The sequence below is a fragment of the Mastigoproctus giganteus genome, chromosome 12 (assembly GCF_048544385.1).
Source record: "Mastigoproctus giganteus isolate SK-2022 chromosome 12, ASM4854438v1, whole genome shotgun sequence".
NCBI lineage: Eukaryota > Metazoa > Arthropoda > Arachnida > Uropygi > Thelyphonidae > Mastigoproctus > Mastigoproctus giganteus.
The window spans coordinates 52,591,808-52,609,801 of NC_143586.1; the positions used below are offsets into that span (position 1 = coordinate 52,591,808).

At 35.7% G+C, this 17,994-nt stretch overlaps 1 protein-coding gene across 1 annotated transcript in view; it reads right to left on the bottom strand.

The window, feature by feature from the left end:
* The window catches only part of LOC150077060 (cAMP-dependent protein kinase inhibitor gamma-like), a 34,602-nt gene extending 25,792 nt beyond the window's left edge, over window positions 1-8,810 (bottom strand). The window contains exon 1 of the mRNA XM_090385777.1: window positions 8,654-8,810. Within this exon, the coding sequence (XP_090241903.1) occupies window positions 8,654-8,810 (157 nt within the window). The remainder of the gene's footprint in view (window positions 1-8,653) is intronic.
* Between the last annotated feature and the right edge of the window lie 9,184 nt (window positions 8,811-17,994).

Consider the following 17,994-nt stretch of genomic DNA (forward strand, 5'->3'; position numbering starts at 1 on the left):
CCCACCTTTATTAGTGGGGTCACAGCACAACAGGAGGCTGTTACTTGATCAGTTTCTGACCATTATGGGAGATGGAAAGTGCAGATAACAAAGAGGTACTTGATTATCTTTATTGGATAAAAAGTTATGACAATTGAAAACAGACTTTAAGGGTTACCCCTTAAAGTCTGTTTTCAGACTTTAATCTAATAACTGCTTTAATCCTGAATCTAATAACTGTGGAGTAGATTGTGTCAGGCAGTTCCTTTTGCAGGAATTAGATTTCTGAGTTCAGGAACTCTCACCCCAAACAAAATATGTTTCATTTTCACATTGGTGTAACTCCTTTTTTTTTGCTGTTCTTTGGTCCCCAGATATCAGCCCTGGAAATTTAGTTTCCCCACTAAAGGGAGCTCTGGACCAATGGAAGCATGAAAAGTGTAAAAGTGGGGGGGGGGGACCTATATATACTCAGGTGAAACAAAGGACAGGACAGTTAAGAGAATTCAGAGTTTTTAGACCAGAGTTAAGAGTTAGGGGATAAGAAAAAAGCAGAAAGTCAGTGTAGTTCGAAGAGTTTGAGTAGAGAGCTTCAAAGAGTGGAGAAAAGATTCCAGAAGACTGGCCCAAAATCTTAGAGAAACCCCGTTTCTCCTGACAAGATTGCCACTCCTTGTCTTGGTTTATTGAAGCAGAGAATCATCCCCATGTCAAAACCCTACTCCTCAGAGTGAAGAAGACGAAATCGTGTTACCCAGAAACTCCATTGCCCAAAGACTTCCTAGCTGAAGTTTCCAGTAGAACGTAGTAGGATGAGAGTGATACAGTAACCATTCCAGATACAGTTGGACCAAATCATTTATTATATTAGTAAGTTTTACTTACTTTTACCCTCTTTTATTTAGCACATAAGCATCCCTCCTCATTAGTACATTTATTGTTGTAACACGTCATGATACATTACCTTACAAATTAGAGTTTAACTTGTCTAGTTAATCTATTAGGTTTGTGTGATTACACAAGACGTTTACTACAGTACCTGTATATACATATACCTGTATACTCTTGTGAGAGGAGGATCATAAACTAGAATATGGGCAAGATAGTATAGGAGGACCACAAAAAGATCATAAACATTTCACTAAACCCATATCACCTGCTAGAGACATAAAATATCATTTCTATTTATGTTAGTGTGAGAAAAAGACATTCTGTGTGTGTGTGTGTGTGTGTGTGTGTGTGTGTGTGTGTGTGTGTGTGTGTGTGTGTGTGTGTGTGTGTGTGTATTATATGTATATCTTGGTGAACGTAATAACAAATAAATTATGTTTTGTTTAAGTATCCTTGCCTCTTACCAGTTCTCTTGCTACATGTTACCCTTAGCACAAGTTTTATAGTAAAGGAACTATTATTGCAGCACTCTATGATCTGACTATAATAGATAGGGTCTTGGAGTGAAAAACACAATGATGATCCAAGCTGCAAGTTCTATTTACCACAATGCTGAATAGATCTTTAGGGCACCGAGATCATTGTCCTATCATAAAGAACCACTAGACAATCGCATAAGTTCATTGGCCCTTTCTGGGACATCTTTAATTAAGGTTCAGTAACATCCAAACCATTCCCGGAATTTAGGCACAACGCATTTTGGGTTATTCTGATTATTAAAGCCCGGCCCAGCATAACACTGATGCCCAGAGCAGCTCCAATGTAACAATACTCTATTTGATAGTATGAACCAGAGCTGTAAGCTCAATACGTTCTACATTAATATCAATATTTGTAAAATAATATGAGAAGTTTACTTCAATATAATACGTAGAACACTTCCATATGATACTCTCCAGGAATTAAAATGAAAAAATCTAAAATCTTACATAACAGTAAAAAATAATTAAAAATCAATTGAACACAATTTAAAAATAATTAAAAATCAAATGAACACAAATAAATTTAAATTGATTAATTAAACGAAAAAAATGCAAAACGATTATTTCTTGTTAAACTTCATTTAATTAATCTATTTAAATTCTTAATTGTGTTCATTTGATTTTTAATTATTTTTAAATTGTGTTCAATTGATTTTTAATTATTTTTTAGTGTTATGTAAGATTTTCGATTTTTTCGTTTTAATTACTGAGAGTATCATACAGAAGTGAAGTGTTCTACGTATTATATCGAGGTAAACTTCTCTTATTATTTTACAAACAATACTCTATGTATACATATAAAGTAAACTTTTAAAAATCTGGCACCCTCAGGGATTGAGGTTTAAAATTTTAAAAGAGACTTTAAAATTTCCTTGATTTTTGAGAGGAATAGTGATTCAGCAGTTTTGGAGAAGCACATTTCAATGAATACTGAGCACTAACAACTGAATTAACTGTTTGAATTAATTCATTAATTTGAATTAAATCAAACAATTAACTGTATGAATTAATTGTTCACTTTATAATTACTAAAAGATAGCAGTAGCAGTTAAAATGTTTATGGATGACAGTGGCCACTGTTTATAGAAGAATTTAATCAAGCATACATTTTCCCAGCTGTACCCAACATTGTGCATTTTCTCAGTTAAAATGTTTACGGATGACAGTGGCCACTGTTTATAGAAGAATTTAATCAAGCATACATTTTCCCAGCTGTACCCAACATTGTGCATTTTCTATCACTTTGTTCTCAAGCGATGAGAAAATGGTCACCAGTTCACATATGCACTGTATGAACAGTCATATAGCTGTAATTTGCAAGAGTACTTTGTACTAAATTATTAATTTTAATGAATAAGAGACAGTACTAAAAGAGAGAAATTCAAAAGTTATAATACAACTAAAGCTATATGGCCTCAGAGGAATAACATGATTGCAAGACTTGTCCTTTCCTGTTTTTGCAGCCAGGATTCAAACTGTACATATGATGCAATTATGTAAATCCTCAGAGCAACAAATTTACCATTGTTATTGCACTCTTTCAAATAAACCTTGCCAAATGGTTAATCGATCTTTTGTTTAAAATGATGAGATACCACTATGACAGCTTGTTTCCTCATCAGACAGCAGGTGGTCTCAAGTGACAACTCTGCTAAAACAGATAGCTTTAGCTAAATTATAACTTTGAAAATAGATTTCACATACTGCACAGCAGCAGCTCATGATGAACAACTTCTTTACAACTAGTTTCAGAAATAATGCTCACACTGCATTCATTTTTCTGTTTTTACTTCCGGGGAAACAGGCTTGTCCATCCTGTGACAGTGACAAATCTTGGGCTTAGGCTCTTAGAAATAAGTATGTTATCCATGTTGACCAAAAGTAACTAATATCATTTTTAATCAAAATAACATCATCCACTAGGTAAATCTATTATTCATTAAAACTCAGAGGCACTGTTGTGACCTGTTTCAGAACTAGCTTGTTCCATCAACAGACAACAGGTATTGGTATTTTATGCCAAGAGGTGAATAAATGTATCGAATCTAAACAAAAGCAGCCAAGGGGTGTACAGAAAAAAAACTTCCACCTGCAATTGTAACTTTTGTTACGTGATAATAAAACCCCTACTGTTAGGTAGTGTAGGTCTACTGCATTAATCAAGTAAAGAAGTGGGGGTACTATTTAAATACATGCATTAAAATAGTACCCTGCTTTACTTGATTTCTTTACAAGCAGGGCTGTGAAGTCAGGGTCAGAGCCAGAGGTTTCTATGGAGCCGGAGCCAGTAAAAAAAAAAACTGGCTCCTTGGCTCCAACTAACTTGGTCAGGGTCAGTCATAATCATGAGGTTGGCACATATGTTATATGCTTTATGGTGTAGTTTCATTTCCCTGTTCTTTTTTATTATTTTTTATTTATTATTTTTTTTTAATGTCTAAACCAGTGAGTGGTTTTCGAATAATGCAGATTTTATTTTTTCAGAAATGTCAAATGTGTAGAAGCCCTCTACAATGAACAAAGGATCTAGAACAAAGTCTGATGTATTTGAATACTTTACGGTTACTGAAGATGATATATAATATATTTGCACATGCCAAGTGAATAACATTGATGGCTAGATTTTGACTTGTAGAGCAAAAATTAGTAAAACTTTGACCAATAAAATCAGTGTTTCAACATATGCCCAACATACAAGCGGGCACTTTTATCAACTAGTGAAAGGCGTTCTGCAAGAGTTTGAAATAAGAAAAGAACATGTATTGTACATTGTGATTGATGCCTTCAACATGTCAAGTACTACTGAGAAGTTAAATAAAGACCAAGAGAGAGAGGTGATTCAATAACAGATGATGAAAGTAAAAGAGATGAATCAAGTGGTGAGATTCCAGAATTAGAACCTGATGATGACGTAGAAGCAGAACTGGATTTAAGTGACATCATGGATGAAATTTCAAGCCTCTCGAGAATCCAGCACATGCATTGTGGTGTTCATACTTTACAACTGGCAATTCGTGATAGCTTAGGAAATAAACATGCAATTGCTCTTGTAAGTAAGGTGAGACAGGTTGTACTAGCTGCTAGAAAGCCAAAAATAGAAGCAATAATTAAACAGCATGCTGGAAAATTAGCAATTTTGGATCAAGTTACTAGGTGGGGTAGCACATATATGATGATGGGCCGCTTACAGGAACTGAAACTCGTGGCGTGGACGGGTACTAGGAAGCAGCCTTCCTGGTGATCACTGCTTCTTAGTACCTAAACAGTCAGAGACAACTCTGTCTTATGCAAGGCAGCCCCTAAACGTTAGTTTAGGGGCTGCCTTACATAAGACATAATACATGTCCACATATCCTTATACATACATATCCTTATTGACAAGTACTGTGGGACCAGGTGCAGAAACTTAAAAACTTGCTTTACCAACCACATACTACTACAAAGAAAATTCAAGGTGAAGACTTGACTCCTGGTCAGTTCCTAAACGAATGGAAGCCTCTGATCTACTGCCTCTCCAAGACATATGGTTCCATAGTTGAAGGCGCCATGACATTCTAATGTCATGACACCTTCATGACAGCAAATTCTAAGTGGGAAGCGTTCAAAGAATTAATAGTGGAAGCTACTAAACGTTTCATACCCATTAAGAAATATTGTTCAAGGTTTAGGCCTAAATGGTTGTCAAATGAACTAATGAGACTCATGGCAGAGAAGAAAAATGCATGGGATGCATATAAATTATCAGGCAACACTGAAGCCTATGATATATATAAGCTAGTCTGTAATCAAGTCACAAAGGAGGTTAGGCAGGCAAAGGCAGATTACAAGAAATCTTTGGCAAGGGATGCTAAGAAAAACAGCAAGGATTTCTTTACTTATATAAACTCTAAAGGAAGGGGATGAATCTGGTTGGTTCACTTGATATCGATGGTTCGACTGTTGATGATCCTGCTCAGATAGCAAACAAACTGAATGAGTATTTTGCATCTACATTCACACATGAGGAATTAAGGTTTGAAAATGCCACAAGGTTATCAAATTGTAACAGGGTGCTTAATTATTTTGTAATAACTGAGAACAAAGTGGAGGAGAAATTGTTGAAGTTAAACATAAGAAAGCCACATGGGGTGGATGGGATCTATCCAGTTATATTAAAGGAGGCGGCAAAGGAACTAAGCAAGTCCTTAGCCATAATTATGAGAGCATCCTTGGACTCAGGGGAGTTTCCCACGGACTGGAGATGTGCAAATGTATCCCCAATTCACAAAGGGGGATTGAAGGGTGACACGAGTAATTACAGACCAGTTAGTTTAACTTCTGTTTCGGGTAAAATAATGGAGTCACTGGTTAAAGATGCATTGCAGGATCATCTAGACAAGACTGCAGCAATAATTCAGACACAGCATGGGTTTGTTAAGGGAAAGTCTTGTCTAACAAATTTGATTGGTTATTATGATGTGGTTACAAAGGAACTGGATGCAAAAAATAATTTTGATATCATATACTTGGATTTCAGAAAAGCTTTTGACATTGTTGCGCATGGAAGACTACTGTACAAATTGGAACAGAATGGTATTAAGGATAAGTTGCTACAATGGATAAAAGGATGGTTGAGTGGGAGAAGACAGAGGGTGGTAATCAATGGGTGCTGCTTTTCATGGACTAATGTTATTAGTGGAGTCCCACAGGGTTCGGTGTTGGGTCCACTGTTGTTTTGTATATTTATCAATGATATTGATGAAGGTATATCAGGCTTAGTATCGAAGTTTGCAGATGATACAAAGGTTGGCAGAGTTGTTAATGACAGTAATGGCAGTGTGTTACTGCAACAGGATCTAGAAAATTAACCCCGGAGAAACATACCAACTGTGTGGTACTACACTTAAGGAGGTAGAAAATGAAAAAGACCTGGGAGTAATTGTGCAGTCAGATATGAAGTTTTCTGAGCAATGCAGACAAGCTGCCTGGGCAGGTCATGGGGGTGTTGTCAATGATATACAGGAATTCTGTTAGCAGGGAAAAGGAGGTGATTGTCCCTCTGTATAAGGCAATGGTCAGGCCACGCCTTGAGTACTGCATGCAGGTCTGGAGGCCTCATTTTAGGAAGGATGTAGATTTGTTTGAGCGTGTACAGAGAAGGGCAACAAGATTGGTGAGGGGGAATGAAGGGATCCTCTTACCGGGAGAGGCTTAAGTTCTGAAAATTGCAGCAGCTGGAGACTAGGCACCTGAGAGGTGATCTGATTGAGGTGTATAAGGCCTTGAATGGGTTGAGCACTCCGAATTCTGATTGAATTCTTCCACTTGTTCAGATTACAAACCTAAGGGGGCATAAATTGAAAAAAGGACAGATGTAGAATAGATGTGCGGAAATTTGCCTTTAGCCAGCGGGTGGTTAATTTCTGGAACAAACTTCCATCTGTCATTGTGGAAGTTGATAGATTAAATAAATTTAAGGAGGAACTTGACAAATATTTAGAGGGGATTGTTTTGTATTTTTTTTTTTTGGCTGATGCTGCATAAGTTCATATGCTTGCTTTCTTGCATCATATGCCGCCACTACTACTACTATTACATCCATGGAAGTTAAGGAAAAATCTTTATTGGGAAATGATGTGTATTAGCTAGTGTTTATGTTGATCTCAAGTACAGATGGACTACAAAGCAAAGTAAAGGAAGCTTTGTGTGATATAGCACTCAGAATAAGGAATCCTCAAGAATGCCCAGCCCCAGGAGATTAAATACAAAGCAATCCACCATCTTGATCATCTAATACTAATTCTGAAGATGAGTCTGACTTTGAAAAGATTATTAACAAACAGCATAGCTCGAAAGGCTATCGACTGGAATTAGAAAAAGGCATACCACGTTATTCCTATTAGTACATTGACTAAATTTAAGTTAGATGAATGTGTCCCTCACTGAAGTTGAAAAAATTGATCATCAATCACAGATGTCAGTAAAAGATGCAATATTAAAGTAACCTAAAATCATACAAGATGTTGCACAACTGGTGTTTGCATTGCCCCCTACTCAAGCCAGTGTAGAGCATTTTTCAGCTCTAAAAATCATTAAATCAGATTTGAAAGCATCAATGAAAAAGGACTTGCTTGAGGCAATCTTGTTCTTATATATAGCAAATATAAGTCGATGTTTTTTTCCTATAATGCAATAAGTTGTTTTCAATTCAGAATTCATTCATTTTTGTTCATTAAATTAAAGGTCAAATTAACTGTGTACTTTTAGCCTATAATGTAAAGATCATTCCAACAGTGTTTTCATTTGTCAGTTGGGCATAATCATTGCTTACTTCAACAGTTCAAAACTAAATCAAAATTTTGATAAATTAAAGGAGCCGAAGATGGAGCCGCAAAATTTTCTTCTGACTCCACAGCCATGTTCACAAGAGACTACCCGCTGTCTGATAAGGGACCAGTCCTGAAACAGGCTATCATCTTTTAAACAAATGGCCTTCTGGCAGAGCAACCTGTTTGAAAATGTCCAGTTTTTGAAGTGCTGGATTTAACAGCATTTACGTGTTTGTGTATTTTATGTCTGTATTTATGTGTATATTCTAGACTAGTTTAATTGGTTAGCCTAGACATTTATAAAAATACTCCTACTAACCCTGAAAGGAAATGAGTATGACTTCCATCAGTGACTGGACTCAAACTCAGGTTTTTCCCACACACGAAAGAAAAATAAATATGGCTTGCTTGCTTATGCCACAATGGTTAATTGAAAATATACACTATACTTATTTAAGAGTAGCACTTATTACTCAGCAGTGGGCTCTTAAATAATGAAATGGCTACCATTAACTCAGTACTACAACTACTTCTTTCACTTGTATTTCTTACAAGTAGTAGCATAAAATCAGACCTAATCAACTCTTCCCATGTCTAAACAAAGTCTTTAAATCCAGGGAGGTGAGGCAAAGGGCCAGAGGCAAGAGGGCATTCCAAGATACACCAACATTTTTTTTCTTTGTGTCACCTGTTTATTTTAAATTTGTTGTAATGTGCTAATTGTGGGTTTAAACAAAAAAGTCTTTTCAGAAATCAATTTCTAACCATATATTTCAGAACTACAATGAGGGAAGTAAAGTGAAATGGTAGGACAAAATTGGGAAGTAACTATACAAAAAAGTTCAAGACCCACCCCCAGTTTAAAAATCATTCTCAATTAATGTTCATTATTCCTGGACCTTGAAAAACAGATTTATATAAAATTAGTTATACCTGAGCAAGAAAGTTTCTCCATACTTTCAGGAAGAGATGCTGTACTAACAGAAGCATTCTTATCTCTAATGTCAGGAACAGCATTTCGACGGCCAGTTCTTCCCGTTTGAAGAAAATCATCAAAACTGTTTGCTGCTGGATCAACTTCCATAGACATTTTGAATTGCTAATATGAGATATCTAGAAAATTGTCTATCCACTGTTGAGCAGCATTAGCAATATACTAAAATAAATTAATTTAATAAATGATTATCTTTCTTGGCTAATACAATTCAAAACATAGTGAAAGTCACTACAGTATAACTAGAAAAATTAATTCTAAAATAATATTATTCAAGGACAAACAAATATTTTGTATTATAAACATTTGCTTGCCCTTACAGAAATATATAAGAATGACATTAGATTCCAATTAAAAAATTAAATTCCAGCAATGCTAAACAAAAATTCTCTATAAGAGTAAATTAATATGATGATAAATAAATTAATAATCATTCATTTCATAATTTGTTTAAATTATTAAACAAATGGTTCTTATTTAGTAATTATGAGACTGTGTTTATTAATTTTGCCAAGTTAACATCTTTAATTATAAGTATACCAGTAATATTAAAAATATTTCACCCATTTCACATGCATTGTATAAAACAGAAATAATTTATTAACAAAATTTAGTATTAGCCATATGGTACAAGGAAGTTCCAGGCTTTTAAAAAATTTACAATGATAATAAAAATTAAATAAAATAAAAATAATAATAAAATCAAATATAAATAAACCTATGTGATTCCCACCTCATTTAGGTACCTATCATAGCTGACCATTGAATTTCCCCAAACTGTTAGCCTCAACCACCCAATGGTGGCAACTTATTAGTAATTAGCAACTTGCTAGCTACAAGAAAACGTGTACTCTAATCTAAACCTCTCCCCCCCCACCGCATAATCTAAATTTATGGCCCATAGTTCTATAATCATTTATAACCATGAAAATTTCACCATCATTCATTTCCCCTCTTAGAGCCTTATAGAACTCATTTACATCCCATCTAGCTGTCCAATTACTAAACTCTGTATACAATTTGCCAATTTCGGCAGATGCATTGCCCACCTTTGGAGGCTTTCAAGAAGCTCAATGTCTTATATTTTTGGACAATCACCATAATTGCACACCACAGTACTCCCAAGTGTGGTCTTATAATTGCCTTGTACAGTGGGATTATGACCTCCCTATCTCTGAAAGCAATGTTCAATAAATCACTGATAGGACACCATGGGATTTCCTTGCCACCCGTATTGTAACCTCCAAATCCCTTTCTTCATCTAATTTTTTAAATTCAAACTACCATTCATTTTGGAGTTGCTATTCCTCAAGTGCAAGACCTTGGATTTTGCTGCATGAAAACATAGCTTCCATTCCTGAAGCCTAAAAAAGTGTTGCTTAGTGCTGATCATTAACTTGGTTCAAAGTAGCAGGAATGCTTTGGATCAAGAGGAACAAGTTAAAAGATGCGATATATTCATGACACACCTAAAGGTAACTGTCCTTGAACTTGAAATTTTTCCTAATCTCATGGAACACTCGAGGAGCACTGAAGCACAACAAAGTGCCACAGCATACAGTTTAGTTCCAAATTGTGTACCATGGCACTTTTGTACAAATATTTGCTTACCCATATTTATTTATAACATGGGCAAGCTTACATATATAGCCTAACCAGTGCTTTATATAATGAAACAATTACCTCTTTGTTCTTACTAGTGCCGACCGGGCTAGCAGGGTGGGTAAAGTGCCTGCCAGGCAACCCAAAGGTCGCGGGTTCGAATCCCGCCTTGGGCCGAAGCGCCAACAACTACCAAAAAAAAAAAAAAAAAGTTCTTACTAGAAAAATTGTCTTCACTGCAGGGCCGGCTGCAAGTGGGTAGGCGAGGTAAGCGTCGCTTATGGGCGGCAGTTCATGAGGGCACCAAAATTTTGTTTGATATTGTTTTTTGATTGGTTAATGCTTATCAGTATTCAATATTTGGGGCAGAAAATTTTATTTTGCTTATTGGCGGCACATTGGAACACAGCACTACTGTTTCACTATTAAGTGAACTTCATACTGGATTTTACAGTTACTTTTATCATTATTCCAACATTAACTTTGAAAGTAATATGATAATCTGAAATCAATGGATAATCATAATATCCATCAAAATGTTAAGAAAATATTGCAATCTGTGATGTGAACTAAGTGGTGGAAATTTTGAACATGTGCATTAACGAGAGAAACACCTTTCTTTAAACTGATAGTTAACCTTCTACTTATTAAGATTTATATTATGTGCCAATTATTTTATGTGTATACTGTATATTCAAATAAATATGCTTTCTAACTTTTGCCTCACCCTGTATATACAATTTCATACATAGTGTGTCAGTAAACTTTAACAATAAATGTTACCATTAATGTCATTAACAAATATCAGAAACAACAAGGAAATAAACATAGTGCAGCAACAGCTATTTATAACCACCTCTTATCTATACAATTTATGTTTAAAAATAAACAAAATTTCACCCCAGGGACTCACATCTGGTGAGTATGGGCTTGGCATACCCAGGGTCCTGAGATGGATATCATCCATCTCTCTCACTCTCTCTCTCTAATACAATTATGTATTTTTTTAATTTAAATATTAAAAGGTATTTATTTTCCTAAGTATTATTAACTTAGGAAAATAAAATAAAATAATATATACTTTCATAGATGGGGCCAGAAAAATAAATTTGACACAAATAAAAAGTAGGTACATAAAAATGTAGAAATCTTTAATTTACATATTGATACATAATTGAAAATTTTTCTCTCCACACTAAAGCCAGGTCAGCCACAGACCAATGGGAAGCATTTTGCAAGTCATAGGTGGCTTGCAGACTATTAATTGATAGCACTATTCTATTGCCTCCTCTAAAGATAAAGCTGACTTTATCAGCATCTTATTGTTGCTCTGTATCAATGATCTTGGTAAATTTCCTCCTACCATACTGCATACATTCCATTCAGTGCTTCCCTTAGCTTTCTGACAAAAGAGACGAAGCATTCTGAATGACCTTGTGCTGCAGAGTTAACTCACTCCTTTATGGCACTGTTTTTACACTCTCTTATTCTGCTGGTGGTTTTCCTTCTGCTTGGATATTTGCTCATATCCAGCCAATTGCTAAAAAGAGTGAACAGTGCTCTCTTACTATTTTGAACCCTTCAAGCTGATTAATAATTTATTAACTTATATTATGACATTTATAAGGCTTTTCATCATGTTTGGCATAGAGGTCTTCTAAACAAGGTTCCACTGACAAGTCTCCCATCTGTATTTTACAACTGGTGAGCCAATTTTCTCTTTGGCCACTCACTAAATGGGATGGTTCTCCTTTCCCTAACTTTTCAACTGATGCAGTTCACCAAGGGGTCTGGTCTTTCACCCAATCTTTTCCTCCTGCATATTAATTACGTTCTCCCACTGACTGGAAATTCCAACCATAGGTCTGCTGGTGACAGTACACTACAATCTATTTTACAGTTTGGCATTCTTGTTCTACACAACCAACTATTGCTTTGAATATTCACCATCAGTTCCTCAAATTCTGATTTCCAGGTAATTTTTTAGTGGGAAGAAAATTAATTAATTTCAATCCTTCTAAAACCAATCCTTATCTTATTTTTTTGCAGAAAAACTGCTCCCATTCTCATCTTCAACAAGATTTAGATGTCTAGAGAAGATCACTTATCTTTACAGAATAATCCTGACTTCTAATCTTTCTTGCCATAATCATAACCCAAATACTGCTTACTAGGCATAAAAAAAAAAAAAAAAATTCACTCTTTCACTTTCAGCATTACATTTCTTCAAAGCAGCAGCTACTAACTCTGTATAAATCATAAATCTGTCCTACCGGGGAATACTATTCCCATATCAAGTGTGGTGTCCCTAAAACCTTTGAATTCTTTGACTGTATCCAAAAGAGGGCAGCCAGGGGAAATTAATAATGATTTCCTCTGTTACAAAATCTCTCTTCTCCCTATCACACCCAAACATTCAGTTTCTGAGTATGCCTTTTCTACTTGTTTGGGCAACGTTCTTTTGAGTTAGCATCTGGTCTCACCTTTTGTGATTGAGAGTTGATGGTTGAGAAGACAAAGGGTGTGTGTGTGTGTGTGTGTGTGTGTGTGTGTGTGTGTGTGTGTGTGTGTGTGTGTGTGTGTGTGTGTGTGTGTGTGTGTGTGATGGGGGTTTAATGGCGCAGATGCTGGGGCTATAGTGCGCCAAAAGACAAAGATGTTTCTGAAGTCAATCGTAATTTTCACGATACATATACAAAGGGTGGCTCTTCCAAAACAGTCTGAAAAAAAAAAAAACAATCAACATCTATTCACAGTCCAACTCCAAACTAATTTTTATTCTTCTTCATTTATCTCTTCTACTTCTGTTCTTTGGAACAGCTATCCTTTGTATGTATTTCCTGAAAATTACAATTTACTTCAAAAATCAGTACCTTTGCATTCTCAACCTTCAACTCTTACACATTATAAGAGTATAGTTCTATGGGTTCTAATATGTTTAATACTGCAAACCTTTCATATTTTGAGTAACCATAAAAAAAAATAATAATAAGTTAACACATCTTTTAGGGAATAGCTAAAATCTAAGTACTTTAACCTGTGTGGAGTGCAATCTAATTTCTTGAAGGGATAAAAATAATTCTCATTTTATGGTACTTCCTGTATCACTCCTTCACTGAACAAATTGCTGTCCTTGTTATGCTTCAACTTTATACACACACACACACACACACACACACACACACACACACACACACACACACACACACACACAGTTCAAAAAAAAAAAAAAAAGGGACATGTGAATGTTGCTGATATGATGTTTAACAACACAAGGGCTACTTGCACATGAATGTATACACAGTAATAAAAACAATTCATTTAATGAAGTACCATGAAATGTCTGAGAATTATTTGTATTTCTTTTAGAAATTAAACACACAATATTAGTAGTGGCAAATAATGCAAGGAAGTAAGCTTACATAGCAACAAAAAAAAAAAAAAAATCCTCATCTTTCTATTCCCTCTAATAATTTGTCTAATTCTTTCTTAAATTTATTCAAACTACCCACTTCCAACAATACCAGATGGCAGTTAGTTACAACACTCAATTATTCTGCCTGAAAGCAAATTTTCACACACATCTATCCAACAGCCATCCTCTTTCAACTTAAATTTATCATCGCAAGTATTTAAACAGAAAACAATTGGCAAGCCATAAGATAGGAGCTCAAGAGCAACTGCATGAGGTTCACCACATTGTGACATTGAATTTGTCCAAGCAGGAATGCCATGTGCCTATGAGGCACCTTTGTGCAAAATCTTATCAGCATCCCCACCTCAAGAAAGAAGAATAATAAATAATAGTAGATAGTTATTTTAATATATTTAATAAATGATCAATGAACATCAATAATCAAATAACAAAATTCATGTTGGAATTAAAATAACAACTATGTTTACAACAACAACAAATAAAATTTAAAAATGTCTTTTATAGAATGTTTATCAGTTCTGTTTCTTATAATTTATGGCTGAAAACAAATTTCAGATGATAATGAACTGGTAACTTTTTTTAGTAATGTTTATAGTAAAGTACAAACAAAAATGAGAATAATCATTTTTGTTTTCAATTTTAAAATGCATAAACTATTAAATATCACAATTGTACCCACTCCCAGGTTACATGGCTTTGTGTGGTACACAATCTGCACACCCAAGCACAGTGGCTCTGTTTCCATAGAGGAGCAACATAAGCCAATATATCATCAGTGGATTGACACTAAGAGAATCCATGTTGGCAATCACTGATTAGAAGGAACGTTTCAAGATAGCTTAAGAATTGGTAGTTGATGGATTTCTCTATTACTTTAGAAAGAGTAGAGGTAAATGCAATGGGACAATAATTGGAAGGAAGCTGTCTGTCAACCTTTTTGGGAATTGGCTGGATATGAGAAAATTTCCAAACAGAAGGAAAAACACCAGTGGAACAAGAATAAGAATGAGACATAGAACAGAGAAAGCTTAGGAGCACAGGTTCAGAGAACAAGTGGAGGTATTCCATCAGGACTTAGAGCTTTCTGGGCATCGAGATTGTTCAGAATTTTAACGTCCTTCTGACAGAAGATTATGAGTGAAATTCAGTGGATGGTTTACCAAAATCATTGATACAAGAATTAGAAGAAAGTACGATGCTAATTAGCCTGCTTTATCTTTAGCTGAAGGTGCAATAAGAACCGTCAGGTTGTAACTCAGCATTCAGTTTTGGTTTCTTGCTATGGTAAGAAACCAAAACTGAATGCTTGACTACACTTGGATAAGAAGTATTTTATTATTAGCCAGTTAAAAATCGAGTTTGGGCTGATTAATAACTGTTTGCATTTGTTGCAAGCTTTAGTATACACAGAAAATGAAGCTGGAAATATGGATATAAACCAAATTTGATATGCTGCATTTTTATCTTGTGAACAGCCGTAGTAATTATTGGAAAATCAAGGGTTTCATAACAGAAATTTTAGGATGGAATGTGAAATAAAGGATTTCATCCCTACTAGAATAATTTCACTGACACAACCTGCGCAAACATGGGATCAGAAGATTTAAAACAGTGATCCAACCAAGGAAAAGAAGAACAGAAATAATGCAGATCATATCATTTTGCAATTCTGTAATGCCAAACAACATACGAGGCTGAGAATAGCCATGAGAGAGATAGGCTCTGCTGGAGGAGAATCAACAAGTTGTGATCCGAAGCACCTAAAAGACCACTAACATTAACTGTTTACTTCGAAGAGTTTTTTGTGAGAAAATAATCAAGAGTGTTGGGCATGTGCTTAGGTTTGTGTGAGGTCATTAGTAATTGCAATGCCTTGGTATTTTGACCAGTTGCATCCATGTAAAAAAAAAAAAAAAAACTCCAGCTAATTGCAGTTGTGAATATTAAAATCAAGGAAAATTACCTCACTATTGGAAAGTTATATTAAAGAAAGCCACAAAGTTATATTGGAGAAAGCTGATTCACAGACAAATAGATTAACAGTAGCCACAGACAGAGGTGGAAGTGATTCTTACAGTGCTTCTACTGGAATGAGCAGAAGCCCGGAAGGGGCTCACATCTGGTGAGTATGGGCTTGGCACATCCAGGGTCCTGAGCTGGATATCATCATTCTTCTTTTTCTTGGTGATTCCCTTATACTTTTGACTCTCTCTCTATCTATCTATCTATCTCTCTCTCTCTCTCTCTCTCTCTCTCTCTCTCTCAGGGTGACTCAGAAATTTTTTTTGGCTGGTGCAGCATAAGCCTCAGGCTGCCTTGCACCATATGGCTCATAATAATAATAATAATAATAATAATAAAGCAATTTGCTGGGGGAATTTCAGGAACTGCTGGGAGTCATAAAACAATTAAATACATGGGCTGTATTAAGAGTAAATAACAGTAAGAACAGGTGCATGTATACTTGCATGAACACCGATGCTAGATATATAGTAAATAAATTTGATGAATCTGAAGTGCTAGTCAAGACATCAAAGGCAGATATTGTTGGGATATCAGAGATGTGGTGTCACACAAATACAAGGAATGCAGAATTGGAATTTGAGGAGTACAAGGATAGGAAGGGAGGAGGGATTATGCTGTTAGTTAGGAAACAAAATCTAAGGATGTGCATCTGGTTAACATAGATGGACAGAGCAATACTGAGTCAGTGTGGTGTGACATAAGCACTGAGAAAACAAAACAGAGGAGGAGTGTGTTATAGGCCTAATGACTGTGATGAGTCTAGTAAACAACAGTACAGAGAAATAGAGTGGTCAATAAATCAGAGTGCCTTATAATGGGAGATTTTAACTTCCCAGGTATTGACTGGAACTTGTGGTTTGGTCACTTGCACACTAGCAAGGCTTTTGTGGATTTATTGTATGACTGTTTTCTACAGCAGCAGGATGTTAGAGGGGCAACCAGAGGGAGTAACACTCTTGATCTGATCATCAGCAGTGATTATTCATGCATTAGGAATTTACAGATAAAGGAGCCACTAGGTGGCTCCTTTATCTGTAAATCACAGTGCACTGATGTGGGATTTACTTAAAGATGTAACTACCATGAGGGGTAAAGGGAACGGTTTTTGCTTTCATATAGGAGACTACAGTGATCTCAGAGATTTTTTAAATTGTATACAGTGGGACCAACTGATGATGTTACCAACAACAAATTCTAAATCGGAAGCATTCAAGAAAGTAATCTTGAAAGTTACTAGGCTCATTGTTCCAACTAAGAAATAGCACTCTAGGTTTAGGCCCAAATGGATGTCAGATCAACTAATGAGACCTGTGGCAGAGAAGAAAAATGCATGGAATGCATATAAATTATCAGGCATCACAAAAGCCTATGATAGATATAAGCTAGTCTGTAATCAAGTCACAAAGGAGGTTACGCAAGAGGAGGCAGATTATGAGAAATCTCTGGCAAAAGAGAATGCAAAGAAAAACAGCAAAGACTTCTTTATTTATATAAATTTTAAAAGGAAGGGGATCAATCAGATTGGTCCACTTGATATCAGCATTAGAAAAGGCATATGATGTAAGAAAGCAAGCTTATACAGCATCAGCCAAAAAAAAAAAAAAAAAAAAAAACCCTCATTTCACCCATCCACTCACTCCAAATGTTTCTCTAGTTCTGCCTTGAATGACAGATGGAAATTTGTTCCAGCAATCAACCACCTGCTGGCTAAAGGCAAATTTCTGCACATCTATCCTACAACTGTCTTTCCTCAGATTGAATTTATGCCCTCTCAAGCGATTATTCTGAGCAAGAGGAAGAATCCTATCAGCATTAAGCATGCTCAAACCATTCAAGGCCTTATATACCTCGCAGTTGCCTAGTCTCCAGACACTGTAATTTGTAAAACATAAGCCTTTCTTCGTAAGAGCAACCCTTTGTTCCATTCACTATTCTTGTTGCCCTTCTCTGTACTCATTCCAGCAGCTCTACATCCTTCTTAAAATGAGGCCTCCAGACCTGTATACAGTACTCAAGGTGCGGCCTGACCATTGCCTCATACAAGGGGATAATTACCTCCTTATCCCATCTAGAAAAAGTCTTGTGTATCATTGACAAGACACCATGAGCTACTCTTCCAGACCGTCTGCACTGCTCAGAAAACTTTATATCTTCATATCAATGGTTTCACTGTAAATGATCATTCTCAGATAGCTGCCAAACTAAATGGGTATTTTG